Source organism: Bombina bombina, chromosome 4, assembly GCF_027579735.1.
Source record: "Bombina bombina isolate aBomBom1 chromosome 4, aBomBom1.pri, whole genome shotgun sequence".
Lineage (NCBI taxonomy): Eukaryota > Metazoa > Chordata > Amphibia > Anura > Bombinatoridae > Bombina > Bombina bombina.
The window spans coordinates 488,445,302-488,462,318 of record NC_069502.1 but is presented as its reverse complement, the minus strand read 5'-3'; the positions used below and the strand labels follow the sequence as shown (position 1 = coordinate 488,462,318).

The 17,017-nt window shown below is 39.4% G+C and overlaps 1 protein-coding gene across 8 annotated transcripts in view; it reads right to left on the bottom strand.

The window, feature by feature from the left end:
• Nucleotides 1–267: 267 nt before the first annotated feature.
• The window catches only part of MLIP (muscular LMNA interacting protein), an 868,816-nt gene continuing 852,066 nt past the window's right edge, over nt 268–17,017 (bottom strand). For 6 of the 8 annotated variants that reach the window (XR_008402012.1, XM_053710388.1, XM_053710392.1 and 3 more), the window contains one exon: nt 268–1,247. Coding sequence is in view for 6 of the 8 variants with exons in the window: in XM_053710388.1 (XP_053566363.1) it covers nt 1,218–1,247 (30 nt within the window). In the remaining 2 variants the exon portion in view is untranslated. Of the gene's footprint in view, nt 1,253–17,017 lie in introns of all 8 variants that reach the window. The other 2 variants (XR_008402011.1, XM_053710391.1) reach the window with 1 other exon arrangement.

Here is a 17,017-nt window from a genome sequence, read left to right as displayed (position 1 = left end):
AGCTGGAGCGTTGATTTGTGCTCCACATGTAATCTGGCCCTATATATTTAGAACATGTTGAGGGTACATAAGGGTATATGCAAATATGCTCCATACTCAGTCAAAGCTGCTACTAAAACAATGTTAATTAAAACAATTTTTGCTAAAATTTGTTTGTAAATGAATGCATTTCACTTTTATGGTTAGGGTTAGACTTAGGGTTAAGGTTATGGTTACAGTTATGGTTTGTATTTAGTGAAATTATTAGATGAATTTAGATGTCAACAGTTTATGTGCTTATTCATATACATCATCTTTTATTCCTTTAAGTTTATGAAAACATATTTTAACATCATTTGAGATGGAAGCTTTTTTGACATGCAAATACACACAATTGCACTTTTCACTCATTAGATACAAATAACATTTATAATTACTTAATTAAGTTAATAGCAATTTTACTAGCATCTGCAGGTGTGAGAGATGTATAATTATAACCATTATGTCATACAGACTAAAACATCAAATATTTCTATTATATAGATAAAATAATCCTTGTCAGTCATTAGAGGAGTTTACTGGATTAATATAATTTTGACAAACCGATATGTATTTAAGATAAAAAAAATATAATTTTATATAAAACACAACAATAAATATCATGAGGCTTGCAGAAGAATATAAGACACAATACTTTAGCTTATAGCTTTTTTGTCTATGGGTCGGTTGTAGGATGAGCAAAATCTTGTCAGTAATTATTTCTGTGAAACCAAATGATACTTATAAGAAGATTAAAATGTATTTTCAGAAGTCTACAAATAGTTTAATCTGTATTAAAAGTTGCTTACACTATGTCATGTTGATTACACAATCTAAATTCTATTTACAACATAATGAGAGTGTGATTGTCAAAATAACATATATATATCACATGTTTAATATATTGAACGGGATGATTAAAGAGATGTTCAACAGAATTATATCTTTGTAGATGCTCATTAAAACACTTAAAGAGAAGTAAGTGATACATTATTTTTTACCTTTAAACTATGCCTCAGACATCTAAATTCAAACACAAATACCTGTACTAAAATATTCTAACTATATAAAATAAAACAGGAAAATAAATAGTTTTTTATCTGATCACTAGACATCAATAAAATAAACTGCAAATATAATGTTCCTCTTGGAATTAATGCATTTTCTTTTTCATGTTGGTAAAACAAATATTAATCCATTCAACGTCCAGCTGAATCATCTTCTAACTTCTTTCCTTAAAAAAGAAGAACAAAGAAAATATATTATATTGTAATTAAAACTATTATTCTTTTGTTTTCTTTCAATACTAAGCTAAAGGGAAATAAAACTCAATATGAAACTTACTTGGTTTAGATAGAGCATGCCATGTTGAAAAGCATGCCTAGGTAGGCTCAAGAGCGATAATACAGTACTGGGAGCTAGCTGGTGATTTATGGCTACACACATATATATTGGTATAGATATATGTATTGTATCAAAATACAATATATATATAAATAAATGTTTATTTATGAATAAATAGAACATATTCCGCTATGTTTCGGGTTAGCGCACATGAGAATATGTGATCGGAATTGCGCGCAAGTAAGGTGTTAGGTTTTTCCCCCCTTTTTTGCCCCATTGATTTCAAGGGGGAATAGGTTATCATGTACACAATATTGTAAGTTCAGCTTTTTGCACGCGTAAGGGTTAGCGCAGAATGATACTTTTTTATTTTCAAAATGTAATTCTAGTGCAACCTGACCCATGCAAAAAATTTACTTCTACCACAATTAGCACTCTATTGGAAGTGCTAAATAGGGCTCCACTCATTATCTGGCCCTAAATGAGTATTATAAGCATTCTAAGAGCATACTAAGGTCAAATACAAATATTTAGGAAGCAGGTGGTTAGTCCTTAAATGCTGTATTGACAGAGTGACACTAGATTATATACATCAGTATATACAGTGAAATTCTTCATTTTAAAGGTTCATCTTGGTGCTTTATTCTATTATGCCATTATTTTGAAATATAAAAATATTTTTTGACATAGAGGTATGGATTTGTAATCTTTCTGGGTTTGCAGTCTGATGCTTTCCCACTAGCATCACAAAAGCATTTCATTCATTGCAAAACACAGTGCTTACAATAGTGGTGAATTCAGGATATCTTGCATCAAAATGGTGATTATGTACAACAACAATTAACACATAACAATAAAAAAAACTTGCAGTTAGTGGAAAAGAGGAGTAACATCAAAAAGATGTAATTATGTACCCTATATAAGGGCAAATAAAGGGCATTGTTAAAGGGTGATTTAACACTTGAGATGGTAATATAAAATTATAAATTGTATATATGAAAAAAACTCTGCAATATACTTTTATTATTTACTTTGTCCCCTTTTCCTGTAATTCCATTGTGAAATTTTAAACTTTCCCATTTCTGTTAGAAATGGAAGTGCAGAACACTGTTATAATCCACACAGCCACTAGTTGTATGCTCAAGTGACCTATTTATAACAGTCCCTAATTGGCCACTGCAGAGAAGGTAACCTAAGTTACAACATGGAAGCTCCCATTTTTTATAGACACTAAGGGGCAGATTTACCAAGCAGTGGATGCTGCTATCTACACATGCACTTTCCAGATCACTGGAAATGTAAGTTAAGAAGCAGCGGTCATAAGACCGCTGCTCCTTAACTCGTCCGCCACCTCCGATTGGCTGGAAATGTGCAGGGGGCGGTATTGCACAAGCATTTCACGAGAAATGCTTGTACAATGATAAATGCTGAGAGCGTATGCTGTTGGCATTTATCGATGTCGGGCAGACATGATCCGCTACAGTGGATCATGTCCGTCCGACAAATGATAAATCGGCCCCTAAAACTTTACACTTATTTTGGCAATATTAAAAAAGCTAATGAAATTTTAAAAAATACATCTACATGTTATTCTCAGACTAATCTTTTCTTTGAATGCATCATTCTATATAGCATTTATTTAATGTTTAAAGGGACATTATACACTAGATTTTCCTTTGCATAAATGTTTTGTAGATGATCCATTCATATAGCCCATACAGGTTTTTGTGTGCTTATTTTTAAATAACATAGTGCTGATTTTTAGACTCCTAACCAAGCCCTAAAGTTTTAGGAGTATACTGATGTATACCTACTCCAGCTTGCTCCTGTTTGTGTTAAGGGTCTTTTCATATGCAGAGGAAGGGGGGAGGGGGGATTGTCTGCTTTCACTGGGTGTTCCAGTAAACCTAATCAAAAGTTTAGCTTCTAAGTAAGTTTTTAAAAGGTTTTATACTGGATTTTTAGATCAGCATATATGCATATTACTCTTTATAGTAGTGTCTATTACATGCAGTTGTATGGAAATTGGTCTATAGTGTCCCTTTAAAGCTACTGGGCCAGATTACAAGTGGAGTGCAACCAATAACACAGGGTGCATATACATATTTGTAACCCTGCGCTAAGAATAGCACGCAATCTGGTATTAAAAGTAAATAGCCTATATTTTTAGCATACCCTGTGTATTTAATGGATAGCATAGGGTGCATTATTATTGCTCATGTTACAAGCCTTAAGAGTTGTGCACGAGTACAATACAAAATAGTGCTAGACAATTTAGCACTCTTGGAGACCAGGAGTAAAGTGCTAATATATGCATAACAAAACCCTTGTATAATATATTAAAATAAGGTGTATTTCTCTCATTAAATACAAGAATAAAAATTACATTTGGGATTTTTTTTGTCAGCGTTCTCCTTGTTCGTGGCTTTTAGAGATGATCTATCATCTTCTTGTATTAGTTGTATATTGTTTTCCAGATCAGATGTATTTTCCTGAAAGTTCACCATTATTATATGTGTAAACCCTTTTCCACATGGCCTCAAGGCAAGCGGGCAGCATCTGCTGGCTGCATTTAACATTGCACAAGCCACTTCTTGTGCAAAGCTGCCCCTACTAGTGTGTGGCCATTTGCGTGTAAGCAGAGGCTGTTTAAAAATCAGTTTGAACCTACCTAGGTTTAGCTTTATTATTATTATTCTTTTCTAAGTGACAACAATCCTGCAGCGCTGTTCATGGGTACAAAATGTAAAAGGTTAAACAATGATACAATACACAGAACAACATTTATCAAACAAATACAGGAGGAATAGAGGACCCTTTTTCCGTGGGAATTTACAATCTAGAGGGGTAGGAGGATGAGAAACGGGAGGTAGGAACTGCAAAGGTGAGAATGATGTTAGTAACAAATGAATTCCAGAATACAAATTGTGGGCAAAAAGAAACCCACTACAAAGACTGAACTAATAGCACTCTTAGCCAAGACTATATTTGAGAGAGATCATAGAATGGAGAAAACATAACTTTTAATTAAAAAAAAGATTAAAAAAAGGGACCAAGTGTGAGACACTAATACAAACAACAAAAGAGCTGAAGGTAAATGTAATTCTAGTTATATAACAGTGTTGCATTTGAATAGTAATCTAGTACAAAATCCAGGAAAAAATTAGACCTGGTGCGGTTAAATATACTTACTAGTCACAAATAAATAAAGAAATAGAACAAGAGTCTGTCTTGTAATGATAAGGGATATACAGATGACAGACTCCACTAATTGCTAGGGAATAGGGATTATTAGGATTCAAGATAACACTACACAGTTGGCTCTGAGTAGCACTAAAGTAATACATGTTATAAAGTGTCCAGTATCAAGTAAGATCAAAAGTGACTACTGCAGGCCTGGCCGGTAATACAATTGCTAGGTTAGTATCAAGCAATGTAACAAAATTACCCCTATTCTGTACTTATGTATACACAGTCATATTTCAAATGTATCCAAAGGAGTGTGTTGTAGTGATGTCCCGAACTGTTCGCCCGCGAACGGTTCACAGCGAACATAGCTTGTTCGCGTTCGTGTTTGTGGGCGAACACATGGCGATGTTCAATCCGCCCCTATGTGTCATCATTGTGGAAACTTTGACCCTTTATGTCACAGCCGCCTGACACATTAGAGCCAATCAACATCAGACACTCCCTCACAGACACTCCCAGCTACTCAGAATCCGCCATTTTAGACTCATAACGACCTTGCTTTTTTAATGATAGGACGTGTTATGTTTTTGCTCCTGACATTAATAGGAAAAACATAGCTAGGCTAGTGTATTTACAGTCCAGAAGGACTCCACTCATCTCTGCTGCAAGCACAGCACCCCAAAAAGCCCTTTTTAGGGCTATATTTCGTGCCGTTTTTTTTTTTTTTATTTCTTTTTTTTTTTATTAGCATTTGCCTGGCTTTCAGCTGTGTGTTTAAGGCTCACAGCATATGCTGTGACTACTGCCACCACTGATATCTCCCTAACAACATTAGTTTAAATTTAACTAACCCAAAAATATAATTATTTTTCTAGTGTAATTTTTTTTCATTTTCTATCAGGCCAGTGTCACACAGCATATACTCTGGTTCATTGCTCTGTGCCAGCCAGCAGCCAGCAGTGTTAATATCCGTTTATAACATTATTTTTAATTTTAAAAGAAAACACAAAAAAATATTTTTCTAGTGTAATCTAATTACATTTACTATCATGCCTGTGTCTGTCAGGCTCACTCAGCATTAATAATACGTCTTTTTTTTTTCAGTCTTTTGGTTAATTGGTCTGTGCCAGGCAGCCACCCAGCACTCATATCTATTTTTCTTTCACCTTAATTTTAATATATAAAAAAAAAAAGTTTAAATTTGTTTGCTAGTGTAATCAAATCTAATTTTCTATCCGGCCTGTGTGTTTTGCTGACATAGAGAGCCTACTGTGTTTACTTGCTGCCCTCCCTAGTCTATGAGCCACGACTCATATGTGTTTAACCTTTTTTTAATTTCCCCCCCAAAAAAATAATTTCAATCATTTTTCTAGTGTAATCTAATAGTATTTTCTATCAGGCGTGTGTGTATCCGACATACATAGCCTACTGTTTTTAATAGCTGCCCTTCCAAGGCTATCAGCCACGACTCATATGTATGTGCTTAACCTTTTTCTTAAAATTTCCAAAAAAAAGTCTTTAAATCATTATGCTAGTGTAATCTAATTGTATTTTCTATCAGGCCTGTGTCTAACTGTCTATCTGACTTACACAGCATACTGTTGTTATAATTGCTGCCCTACGTAGCAGCCAGCCAGTGCGACCACTCATAGAGTCATATGTGCATTGCACTTCTTAACATAATTTTAATATTAAAATCTAAAATTTTAAAATATTTTGCTAGTGTAATGTAACTTAATTTTCTATCAGTCCTGTGTTTTTGTCACTTACACAGCATACTGTGTTAAATTACTGCCCTACCTACCATCCACGACTCATATCTGCCAGCCTGTCTGCCAGGCCCAAGTAGCCAATTAGTGGTACCAATCACAATTCTTATAACAGTATTAAAAAAAAAATATTACAAATATTTGGACTGCAAATATTCAGTCTCCTAGGGCCATTGAATTTCATTTACCTCCTGCCTGCCACTGCCAGCCTTTTGTGCCAGGCCGTCTAGCCAACTATTTACACCAATCATAATTGTTGTCACAGTCAGACAGTATAGTTATTAATTTAAATAAAAAACATTTTTAGTGTTGATCTTAACCCTCAGTTTGCTCGTGCCTTTGAATTGCACTTTTCTACAGCCTTCCAAGCCTGTGTGCCAGGCCTACTTAAAAAATATTTACACCAATCATATTTGTTGTGACAGTATTCTAATAATTAAAAATTAAATTTTTTGGTAATAGTTGCTGTGATTTGAATCGTCAGTTTGCTGGTGCCATTGAAACGCACTTTCCTCCTGCCTTGCAGCCTGCTGTGAGCCAGGCCCCCACCTAGCAAATTGTTGTCAGCAATCATATTTCTGTTAACAGTATTGCAAAAATTGTCAATCATCACTGTTTAGACTGTCAGTAATCAGTCTCCTAGTGTCCTTGAATTGCATCTCCCTCCTGCCTGCCATCCTTTTGTGCCAGGCCGTCTTGCCAACTATTTACACCAATCCTAATTTTTTGTCACAGTATAGTTACTAATTAAAATGAAAAAAATCTTTATTGTTGATGATCTTAACCCTCAGTTTGCTCGTGCCTTTGAATTGCACTTTTCTACAGCCTTCCAAGCCTGTGTGCCAGGCCTACTTAAAAAATATTTACACCAATCATATTTGTTGTGACAGTATTCTAATAATTAAAAATTAAAATTTTTGGTAATAGTTGCTGTGATTTGAATTCTCAGTTTGCTGGTGCCATTGAAACGCACTTTCCTCCTGCCTTGCAGCCTGCTGTGAGCCAGGCCCCCACCTAGCCAATTGTTGTCAGCAATCATATTTCTGTTAACAGTATTGCAAAAATTGTCAATCATCACTGTTTAGACTGTCAGTAATCAGTCTCCTAGTGTCCTTGAATTGCATCTCCCTCCTGCCTGCCATCCTTTTGTGCCAGGCCGTCTTGCCAACTATTTACACCAATCCTAATTTTTTGTCACAGTATAGTTACTAATTAAAATTAAAAAAATCTTTATTGTTGATGATCTTAACCCTCAGTTTGCTCGTGCCTTTGAATTGCACTTTTCTACAGCCTTCCAAGCCTGTGTGCCAGGCCTACTTAAAAAATATTTACACCAATCATATTTGTTTTGACAGTATTCTAATAATTAAAAATTAAAATTTTTGGTAATAGTTGCTGTGATTTGAATCGTCAGTTTGCTGGTGCCATTGAAACGCACTTTCCTCCTGCCTTGCAGCCTGCTGTGAGCCAGGCCCCCACCTAGCCAATTGTTGTCAGCAATCATATTTCTGTTAACAGTATTGCAAAAATTGTCAATCATCACTGTTTAGACTGTCAGTAATCAGTCTCCTAGTGTCCTTGAATTGCATCTACCTCCTGCCTGCCATCCTTTTGTGCCAGGCCGTCTTGCCAACTATTTACACCAATCCTAATTTTTTGTCACAGTATAGTTACTAATTAAAATTAAAAAAATCTTTATTGTTGATGATCTTAACCCTCAGTTTGCTCGTGCCTTTGAATTGCACTTTTCTACAGCCTTCCAAGCCTGTGTGCCAGGCCTACTTAAAAAATATTTACACCAATCATATTTGTTGTGACAGTATTCTAATAATTAAAAATTAAAATTTTTGGTAATAGTTGCTGTGATTTGAATCGTCAGTTTGCTGGTGCCATTGAAACGCACTTTCCTCCTGCCTTGCAGCCTGCTGTGAGCCAGGCCCCCACCTAGCCAATTGTTCTCAGCAATCATATTTCTGTTAACAGTATTGCAAAAATTGTCAATCATCACTGTTTAGACTGTCAGTAATCAGTCTCCTAGTGTCCTTGAATTGCATCTCCCTCCTGCCTGCCATCCTTTTGTGCCAGGCCGTCTTGCCAACTATTTACACCAATCCAAATATTTTGTCACAGTATAGTTACTAATTACAATTAAAAAAATCTTTATTGTTGATGATCTTAACCCTCAGTTTGCTCGTGCCTTTGAATTGCACTTTTCTACAGCCTTCCAAGCCTGTGTGCCAGGCCTACTTAAAAAATATTTACACCAATCATATTTGTTGTGACAGTATTCTAATAATTAAAAATTAAAATTTTTGGTAATAGCTGCTGTGATTTGAATCGTCAGTTTGCTGGTGCCATTGAAACGCACTTTCCTCCTGCCTTGCAGCCTGCTGTGAGCCAGGCCCCCACCTAGCCAATTGTTGTCAGCAATCATATTTCTGTTAACAGTATTGCAAAAATTGTCAATCATCACTGTTTAGACTGTCAGTAATCAGTCTCCTAGTGTCCTTGAATTGCATCTCCCTCCTGCCTGCCATCCTTTTGTGCCAGGCCGTCTTGCCAACTATTTACACCAATCCAAATATTTTGTCACAGTATAGTTACTAATTACAATTAAAAAAATCTTTATTGTTGATGATCTTAACCCTCAGTTTGCTCATGCCTTTGAATTGCACTTTTCTACAGCCTTCCAAGCCTGTGTGCCAGGCCTACTTAAAAAATATTTACACCAATCATATTTGTTGTGACAGTATTCTAATAATTAAAAATTAAAATTTTTGGTAATAGTTGCTGTGATTTGAATTCTCAGTTTGCTGGTGCCATTGAAACGCACTTTCCTCCTGCCTTGCAGCCTGCTGTGAGCCAGGCCCCCACCTAGCCAATTGTTGTCAGCAATCATATTTCTGTTAACAGTATTGCAAAAATTGTCAATCATCACTGTTTAGACTGTCAGTAATCAGTCTCCTAGTGTCCTTGAATTGCATCTCCCTCCTGCCTGCCATCCTTTTGTGCCAGGCCGTCTTGCCAACTATTTACACCAATCCTAATTTTTTGTCACAGTATAGTTACTAATTAAAATTAAAAAAATCTTTATTGTTGATGATCTTAACCCTCAGTTTGCTCGTGCCTTTGAATTGCACTTTTCTACAGCCTTCCAAGCCTGTGTGCCAGGCCTACTTAAAAAATATTTACACCAATCATATTTGTTTTGACAGTATTCTAATAATTAAAAATTAAAATTTTTGGTAATAGTTGCTGTGATTTGAATCGTCAGTTTGCTGGTGCCATTGAAACGCACTTTCCTCCTGCCTTGCAGCCTGCTGTGAGCCAGGCCCCCACCTAGCCAATTGTTGTCAGCAATCATATTTCTGTTAACAGTATTGCAAAAATTGTCAATCATCACTGTTTAGACTGTCAGTAATCAGTCTCCTAGTGTCCTTGAATTGCATCTACCTCCTGCCTGCCATCCTTTTGTGCCAGGCCGTCTTGCCAACTATTTACACCAATCCTAATTTTTTGTCACAGTATAGTTACTAATTAAAATTAAAAAAATCTTTATTGTTGATGATCTTAACCCTCAGTTTGCTCGTGCCTTTGAATTGCACTTTTCTACAGCCTTCCAAGCCTGTGTGCCAGGCCTACTTAAAAAATATTTACACCAATCATATTTGTTGTGACAGTATTCTAATAATTAAAAATTAAAATTTTTGGTAATAGTTGCTGTGATTTGAATCGTCAGTTTGCTGGTGCCATTGAAACGCACTTTCCTCCTGCCTTGCAGCCTGCTGTGAGCCAGGCCCCCACCTAGCCAATTGTTCTCAGCAATCATATTTCTGTTAACAGTATTGCAAAAATTGTCAATCATCACTGTTTAGACTGTCAGTAATCAGTCTCCTAGTGTCCTTGAATTGCATCTCCCTCCTGCCTGCCATCCTTTTGTGCCAGGCCGTCTTGCCAACTATTTACACCAATCCAAATATTTTGTCACAGTATAGTTACTAATTACAATTAAAAAAATCTTTATTGTTGATGATCTTAACCCTCAGTTTGCTCGTGCCTTTGAATTGCACTTTTCTACAGCCTTCCAAGCCTGTGTGCCAGGCCTACTTAAAAAATATTTACACCAATCATATTTGTTGTGACAGTATTCTAATAATTAAAAATTAAAATTTTTGGTAATAGCTGCTGTGATTTGAATCGTCAGTTTGCTGGTGCCATTGAAACGCACTTTCCTCCTGCCTTGCAGCCTGCTGTGAGCCAGGCCCCCACCTAGCCAATTGTTGTCAGCAATCATATTTCTGTTAACAGTATTGCAAAAATTGTCAATCATCACTGTTTAGACTGTCAGTAATCAGTCTCCTAGTGTCCTTGAATTGCATCTCCCTCCTGCCTGCCATCCTTTTGTGCCAGGCCGTCTTGCCAACTATTTACACCAATCCAAATATTTTGTCACAGTATAGTTACTAATTACAATTAAAAAAATCTTTATTGTTGATGATCTTAACCCTCAGTTTGCTCATGCCTTTGAATTGCACTTTTCTACAGCCTTCCAAGCCTGTGTGCCAGGCCTACTTAAAAAATATTTACACCAATCATATTTGTTGTGACAGTATTCTAATAATTAAAAATTAAAATTTTTGGTAATAGTTGCTGTGATTTGAATCGTCAGTTTGCTGGTGCCATTGAAACGCATTTTCCTCCTGCCTTGCAGCCTGCTGTGAGCCAGGCCCCCACCTAGCCAATTGTTGTCAGCAATCATATTTCTGTTAACAGTATTGCAAAAATTGTCAATCATCACTGTTTAGACTGTCAGTAATCAGTCTCCTAGTGTCCTTGAATTGCATCTCCCTCCTGCCTGCCATCCTTTTGTGCCAGGCCGTCTTGCCAACTATTTACACCAATCCTAATTTTTTGTCACAGTATAGTTACTAATTACAATTAAAAAAATCTTTATTGTTGATGATCTTAAACCTCAGTTTGCTCATGCCTTTGAATTGCACTTTTCTACAGCCTTCCAAGCCTGTGTGCCAGGCCTACTTAAAAAATATTTACACCAATCATATTTGTTGTGACAGTATTCTAATAATTAAAAATTTAAATTTTTGGTAATAGTTGCTGTGATTTGAATCGTCAGTTTGCTGGTGCCATTGAAATGCATTTTCCTCCTGCCTTGCAGCCTGCTGTGAGCCAGGCCCCCACCTAGCCAATTGTTGTCAGCAATTATATTTCTTTTAACAGTATTGCAAAAATTGTCAATCATCACTGTTTTGACTGTCATTAATCAGTCTCCTAGTGTCCTTGAATTGCATCTCCCTCCTGCCTGCCATCCTTTTGTGCCAGGCCGTCTTGCCAACTATTTACACCAATCCTAATTGTTGTCACAGTATAGTTACTAATTAAAATAAAAAAAATCTTGATGGTTGATCTTAATCCTCATTTTGCTTGTTCCATTGAATTGCACTTTTCTACTGCCTGCCAGCCTGTGTGCCAGGCCCAACTATCCAATTAGTGCTAGCAATCATATTTCTTTTAACAGTATTGCAAAATTTGTCAATCAACACTGTTTTGACTGTCAATCTGCAGTCTACTAGTGCCCTTGAATTGCATTTTCCTCCTGCCTGCCTGCCTGTGTGCCAGTCCCAACTAGCCAATTAGTGCCACCATTCATATTTATTGTAACCGGATTGGAATTTTTGTTAATCATAACTGTTTTGACTGTGATTCTTCAGTCTCCTAGTGCCATTGAATTGCAGTTTCCTTTCTCCCAGTGTGTGTGCCAGACAGGCTCATTTGCCAAATAGTGCCAAACAATCATATTTGTTGCCACAGTACTAGTAATATTTCAAAAAATTAACAATTTGTGATTTTTAAAACATCTGTCTTTTTTGTTGTTGTCAGTCTCACAGCGTATACTGTGCCCACTTTCACAGTGCCACCACTCAATTGGTGTAATAGTATTGTTAGTGTCCATTTAAAAAAAAATGACAGGCAGAGGCAGGCCACCCCGCACGTTCCGTGGTCGTGGTCATGGTGCTGTGATTCCTTTAGACCCTACAAATATGCACATTGTTCAGACGCCGGGTGCCAGGGGGGATGCAAAAACTTCTGAGGAGGACCTAGTTGAATGGCTAACACAGGAAACCCAATCTTCTTCAGCTTCTGCTGCTAGTCCTCCTAACCTTGACGCACCATCTAAGTCCAGCTGTGCTTTGGGCAGGTCTCAAGTGACCAGTGACACTCCGCCGCCAGTCGCCACCACCAACACTAGCACCACAGCCACTTCACTTGATCTGTCACAGGAGTTATTGACACATCATTTTGAAGAAATGAGTGATGCGCAACCATCATTGACAGAGGATGTAGATAATAGTGATCAGTCTCAGTCAGGCAGGTACGGTGTGATGATGATGGTGATGTTGTACCCGCTGCTGCTTCCTTTCTTGATGTTTCAGATACAAGTGAAGCGGTTGATGATGATGTGTCGGTGGATGTCACGTGGGTGCCTGCTAGAAGAGAAGAAGAAGAGGGGGAAAGTTCAGATGGGGAGACAGAGAGGAGGAGGAGGAGGAGGAGGAGACGATTTGGAAGCACGGGGAGGTCGTCTCAAGGAGCTAGTAGCACAGTCAGACAGCATGCATCGTCACCAGGGGTCAGCCAGACAGCCCGCCGACGCCCATCAACGCATGCTGTTGCCACCACCAGAATGCCGTCATCGCAGAGCTCAGCAGTGTGGCATTTGTTTTGTTTGTCTGCCTCTGACAACAGCGATGCCATTTGCAACCTGTGCCAAAAGAAACTGAGTCATGGGAAGTCCAACAGCCACCTAGGTACAACTGCTTTGCGAAGGCACATGGTCTCCCATCACAAAGGCCAATGGGAAGAACACATGAGTAGAAGCAGCACACAAAGTGAAAGCCGCCCTCCTCCTCCTGCTCCAGCATCTTCAGCCACGTCAACCAGTGCTGTCCTCCTTGCCCCCTCTCAACCATCCTCCACTCAGTCTCTCTTATGTAGCAGTTCCTGGCCATCTGCCCACAGTCAGGTGTCTTTCAAGGACATGTTTGAGCGTAAGAAGCCAATTTTTCAAAGTCACCCCCTTGCCCGGCGTCTGACAGCTGGCTTGTCTGAACTCTTAGCCCGCCAGCTTTTACCATACAAGCTGGTTGATTCTGATGCTTTCAAAAAATTTGTATCTATTGAGACACCGCAGTGGAAGGTACCTGGCAGAAATTTCTTTTCACAAAAGGCAATCCCAAACCTGTACTCTGTTGTGAGAAAGGAAGTTATGGCATGTCTGGCACACAGCGTTGGGGCAAGGGTCCATATGACCACTGATAGCTGGTCTGCAAAGCATGGTCAGGGCAGGTATATCACCTACACTGCGCATTGGGTAAACCTGCTGACTTCTGACAAGCATGGAATGCGTGGCTCTGCAGAAGAGTTGGTGACACCGCCACGACTTGCAGGCAGGCCTGCTGCTACCTCCTCTACTCCTCCTACTCCATCCTCTTCCATAACCTCTTCCTCGGCTGAGTCCTCTTCAACTTCTGCGTCTTGCTCCACATCTATGGCACCCCCCCAGCTCCCCAGGTACTATGCTACATCCCGGGTACGGCAGTGTCACGCCGTCTTGGGGTTGACTTGCCTGAAAGCGGAGAGTCACACCGCACCAGCACTCCTGACCGCCCTGAACGCACAGGTGGATCAGTGGCTGACTCCGCACCAACTGGAGATTGGCAAGGTTGTTTCTGACAATGGAAGTAATTTGGTGGCGGCATTGAAATTGGGCAAGTTGACACATGTGCCGTGCATGGCACATGTGTGTAATCTGATTGTACAACGATTTGTCCATAAGTACCCAGGCTTACAGGATGTCCTGAAGCAGGCCAGGAAGGTGTATGGCCATTTCAGGCGTTCCTACACGGCCATGGCGCACTTGTCTGATATCCAGCGTCGAAACAACCTGCCAGTGAGGCGCTTGATTTGCGACAGCCCGACACGGTGGAATTCAACACTCCTAATGTTTGACCGCCTGCTCCAACAAGAAAAATCTGTTAATGAGTATTTGTATGACCGGGGTGCTAGGACAGCCTCTGGGGAGCTGGGGATATTTTTGCCAAATTACTGGACGCTCATGCGCAATGCCTGTAGGCTCATGCGTCCTTGTGAGTAGGTGACAAACCTTGTCAGTCGCACCGAAGGCACCATCAGCGACATCATATCATTTGTTTTCTTCCTGGAGCGTGCCCTGCGAAGAGTGCTGGATCAGGCAGTAGATGAGCGTGAAGAGGAAGAGTTGTGGTGTCCATCACCCCCACAAACAGCCGAATCAGCATTGCTTGCTGGACCTGCGGCAACGCAGGAAGAGGATTGTGAGGAAGAGGAGTCAGAGGAGGAATGTGGCTTTTGGGAGGATGAGGAAGACCGAGCACAACAGTCATCCCAGGGTGCTCGTTGTTGTCACCTCTCTGGTACCCGTGGTGTTGTACGTGGCTGGGGGGAAGAAGATACCATCAGTGAGATCAGTGAGGAGGAGGAACGCGACATGATTATTTCAGCATCCAACCTTGTTCAAATGGGTTCTTTCATGCTGTCGTGCCTGTTGAGGGACCCTCGTATAAAAAAGCTGAAGAAGAACGACCTGTACTGGGTGTCCACGCTCCTCGACCCCCGGTATAAGCATAAAGTGCCTGAAATGTTACCAAATTCCCGCAAGTCGGAAAGGATGGAGCATTTTCATAATAAATTAAAAACTATGCTTTATACAGCGTATAAGGGTGATGTCACAGCACCACGGGAATGTAACAGGGGAAGAGATGAAATTAATCCTCCTCCTCCCACGACCACGGCGGCAAGGACCGGGCGCTTTCCTGACGTCTTGTTGATGGAGGACATGCGTACCTTTTTAACTCCCATGCACCATCAGAGCCTTTCGGGATCCAGCCTTAGAGAAAGACTCAACCGACAGGTAGCAGACTACCTAGCTTTAACTGCGGATCTCGACACTCTCAGGAGCAATGGACCCCTTGACTACTGGGTGTGCAGGCTGGACTTGTGGCCTGAGCTATCCCAATTTGCAATGGAACTTCTGGCCTGCCCCGCTTCAAGTGTCCTGTCCGAAAGGACTTTTAGTGCAGCAGGAGGTTTTGTCACTGAGAAGTCGCCTAGGTCAAAAAAGCCTTGACTATCTCACTTTTATAAAAATGAATGAGGGCTGGATCCCGAAGGGACTGACATTGGGTGATACATTTGAATAAAAAACTACTGATGATGATATGAGCTGCCTTGGGCTACAACTGGTACACAGGCTGGCCTTTTTTTTTTTGGTTATAAAGACGGAGGACTTGCTTGACTTATCCGCCGACAACTAGTGTTCAAGCCACAAGCTTTTAGGGCACTTTATAAATGTTTTACAAACATCGATTTTTCTGGCCGCTGCTACAGCAGTTGCTCCAACAATACCCCAATGTTTCAGTCATTTGTACATTCCTAATTTTTCTGGCCTCTGCTGCATCTCTGTGGGTACAAAACTCAAATAAAAAAAATAAGGCACATAACACTAGTGATTAAACTGTTACGAATTGTACAACTTTACACACCACTCATATCCGGTGGACCATTCAATTGAACGCAAAATGCAACAAATTTGAAAGAGTAGGACCGACCAAGCATCTTTATCCGTCTCTTGGTTGATCTAAATTATCTCTGTGTTCCATCTATGACATACCTGTACTCTATTGTGCAAAAGGGTGGCATATGTTTTGTTTCATGCTGTTGTGCCTGTTGCGGGTCGTGGCCCATGATATAAAAAGGCTGAAGGAGAACGACCTGTAGTAATGGTTGCCCCATCCAGTTTTTATAAAAATGTTCCTGGTTCCTCTCAATTATCTTTGGGTTTCTAAAATGGATGCCATAACTGTACTCGCTTGTGCAAAAGGATGGCATATGTGGTGGTGTTTCCTGCAGTTGTTTCTGTTGAGGGTGCTGGACCCTCTTATAAAAAAGCTGAAGGTGAACGACCTGGAGTGGGAGTCCAAGCATGGTTTTTGGTGCTATTTCACTTTTACAAACAATTATCTGTGGGTTTCACAAATCAATGCCGTACCTGTACTCTATTGTTTAAAAGGATGCCATACGTCCTCTTTCCTGCTGGTGTTTTTTTTTTAGTGTCCAGGACCATCTTATAAAAAGGCCTAAGGAGAAAGAGGTGTACTGGTTGGCCACTCATTTTTATTTTTCTATTTAACAATTGACCAAAATGATCTCTGGGTTTGTAAAATCAATGCTGTACCTGTACTCTATTGTTCAAAAGGATGCCATACGTCCTCTTTCCTGCTGGTGTTTTTTTTTGAGGGTCCAGGACCCTCTTATAAAAAGGCCTAAGGAGAAAGAGGTGTACTGGCTGTCCATCGAATCATTTTTTTTATTCAAATTTACATTTTAAAAAAAAATTCTATGGGTTTCTAAAATCTATGCCTTTCCTGTACTCTATTGTTCAAAAGTATGCCATATGTCCTCTTTCCTGCTGGTTTTTTGTTTGAGGGTCCTGGACCCTCTTATAAAAAGGCATTATGGATAAAGAATTGTACCTGGTGCCCATCCAATCATTTTTTTTAATTCAAATTCATGGTTGCAACAAATTATCCCCGGGTTTCTAAAATCAATGCCTTTCCTATAATCTTTTTTTCACAAAGGAT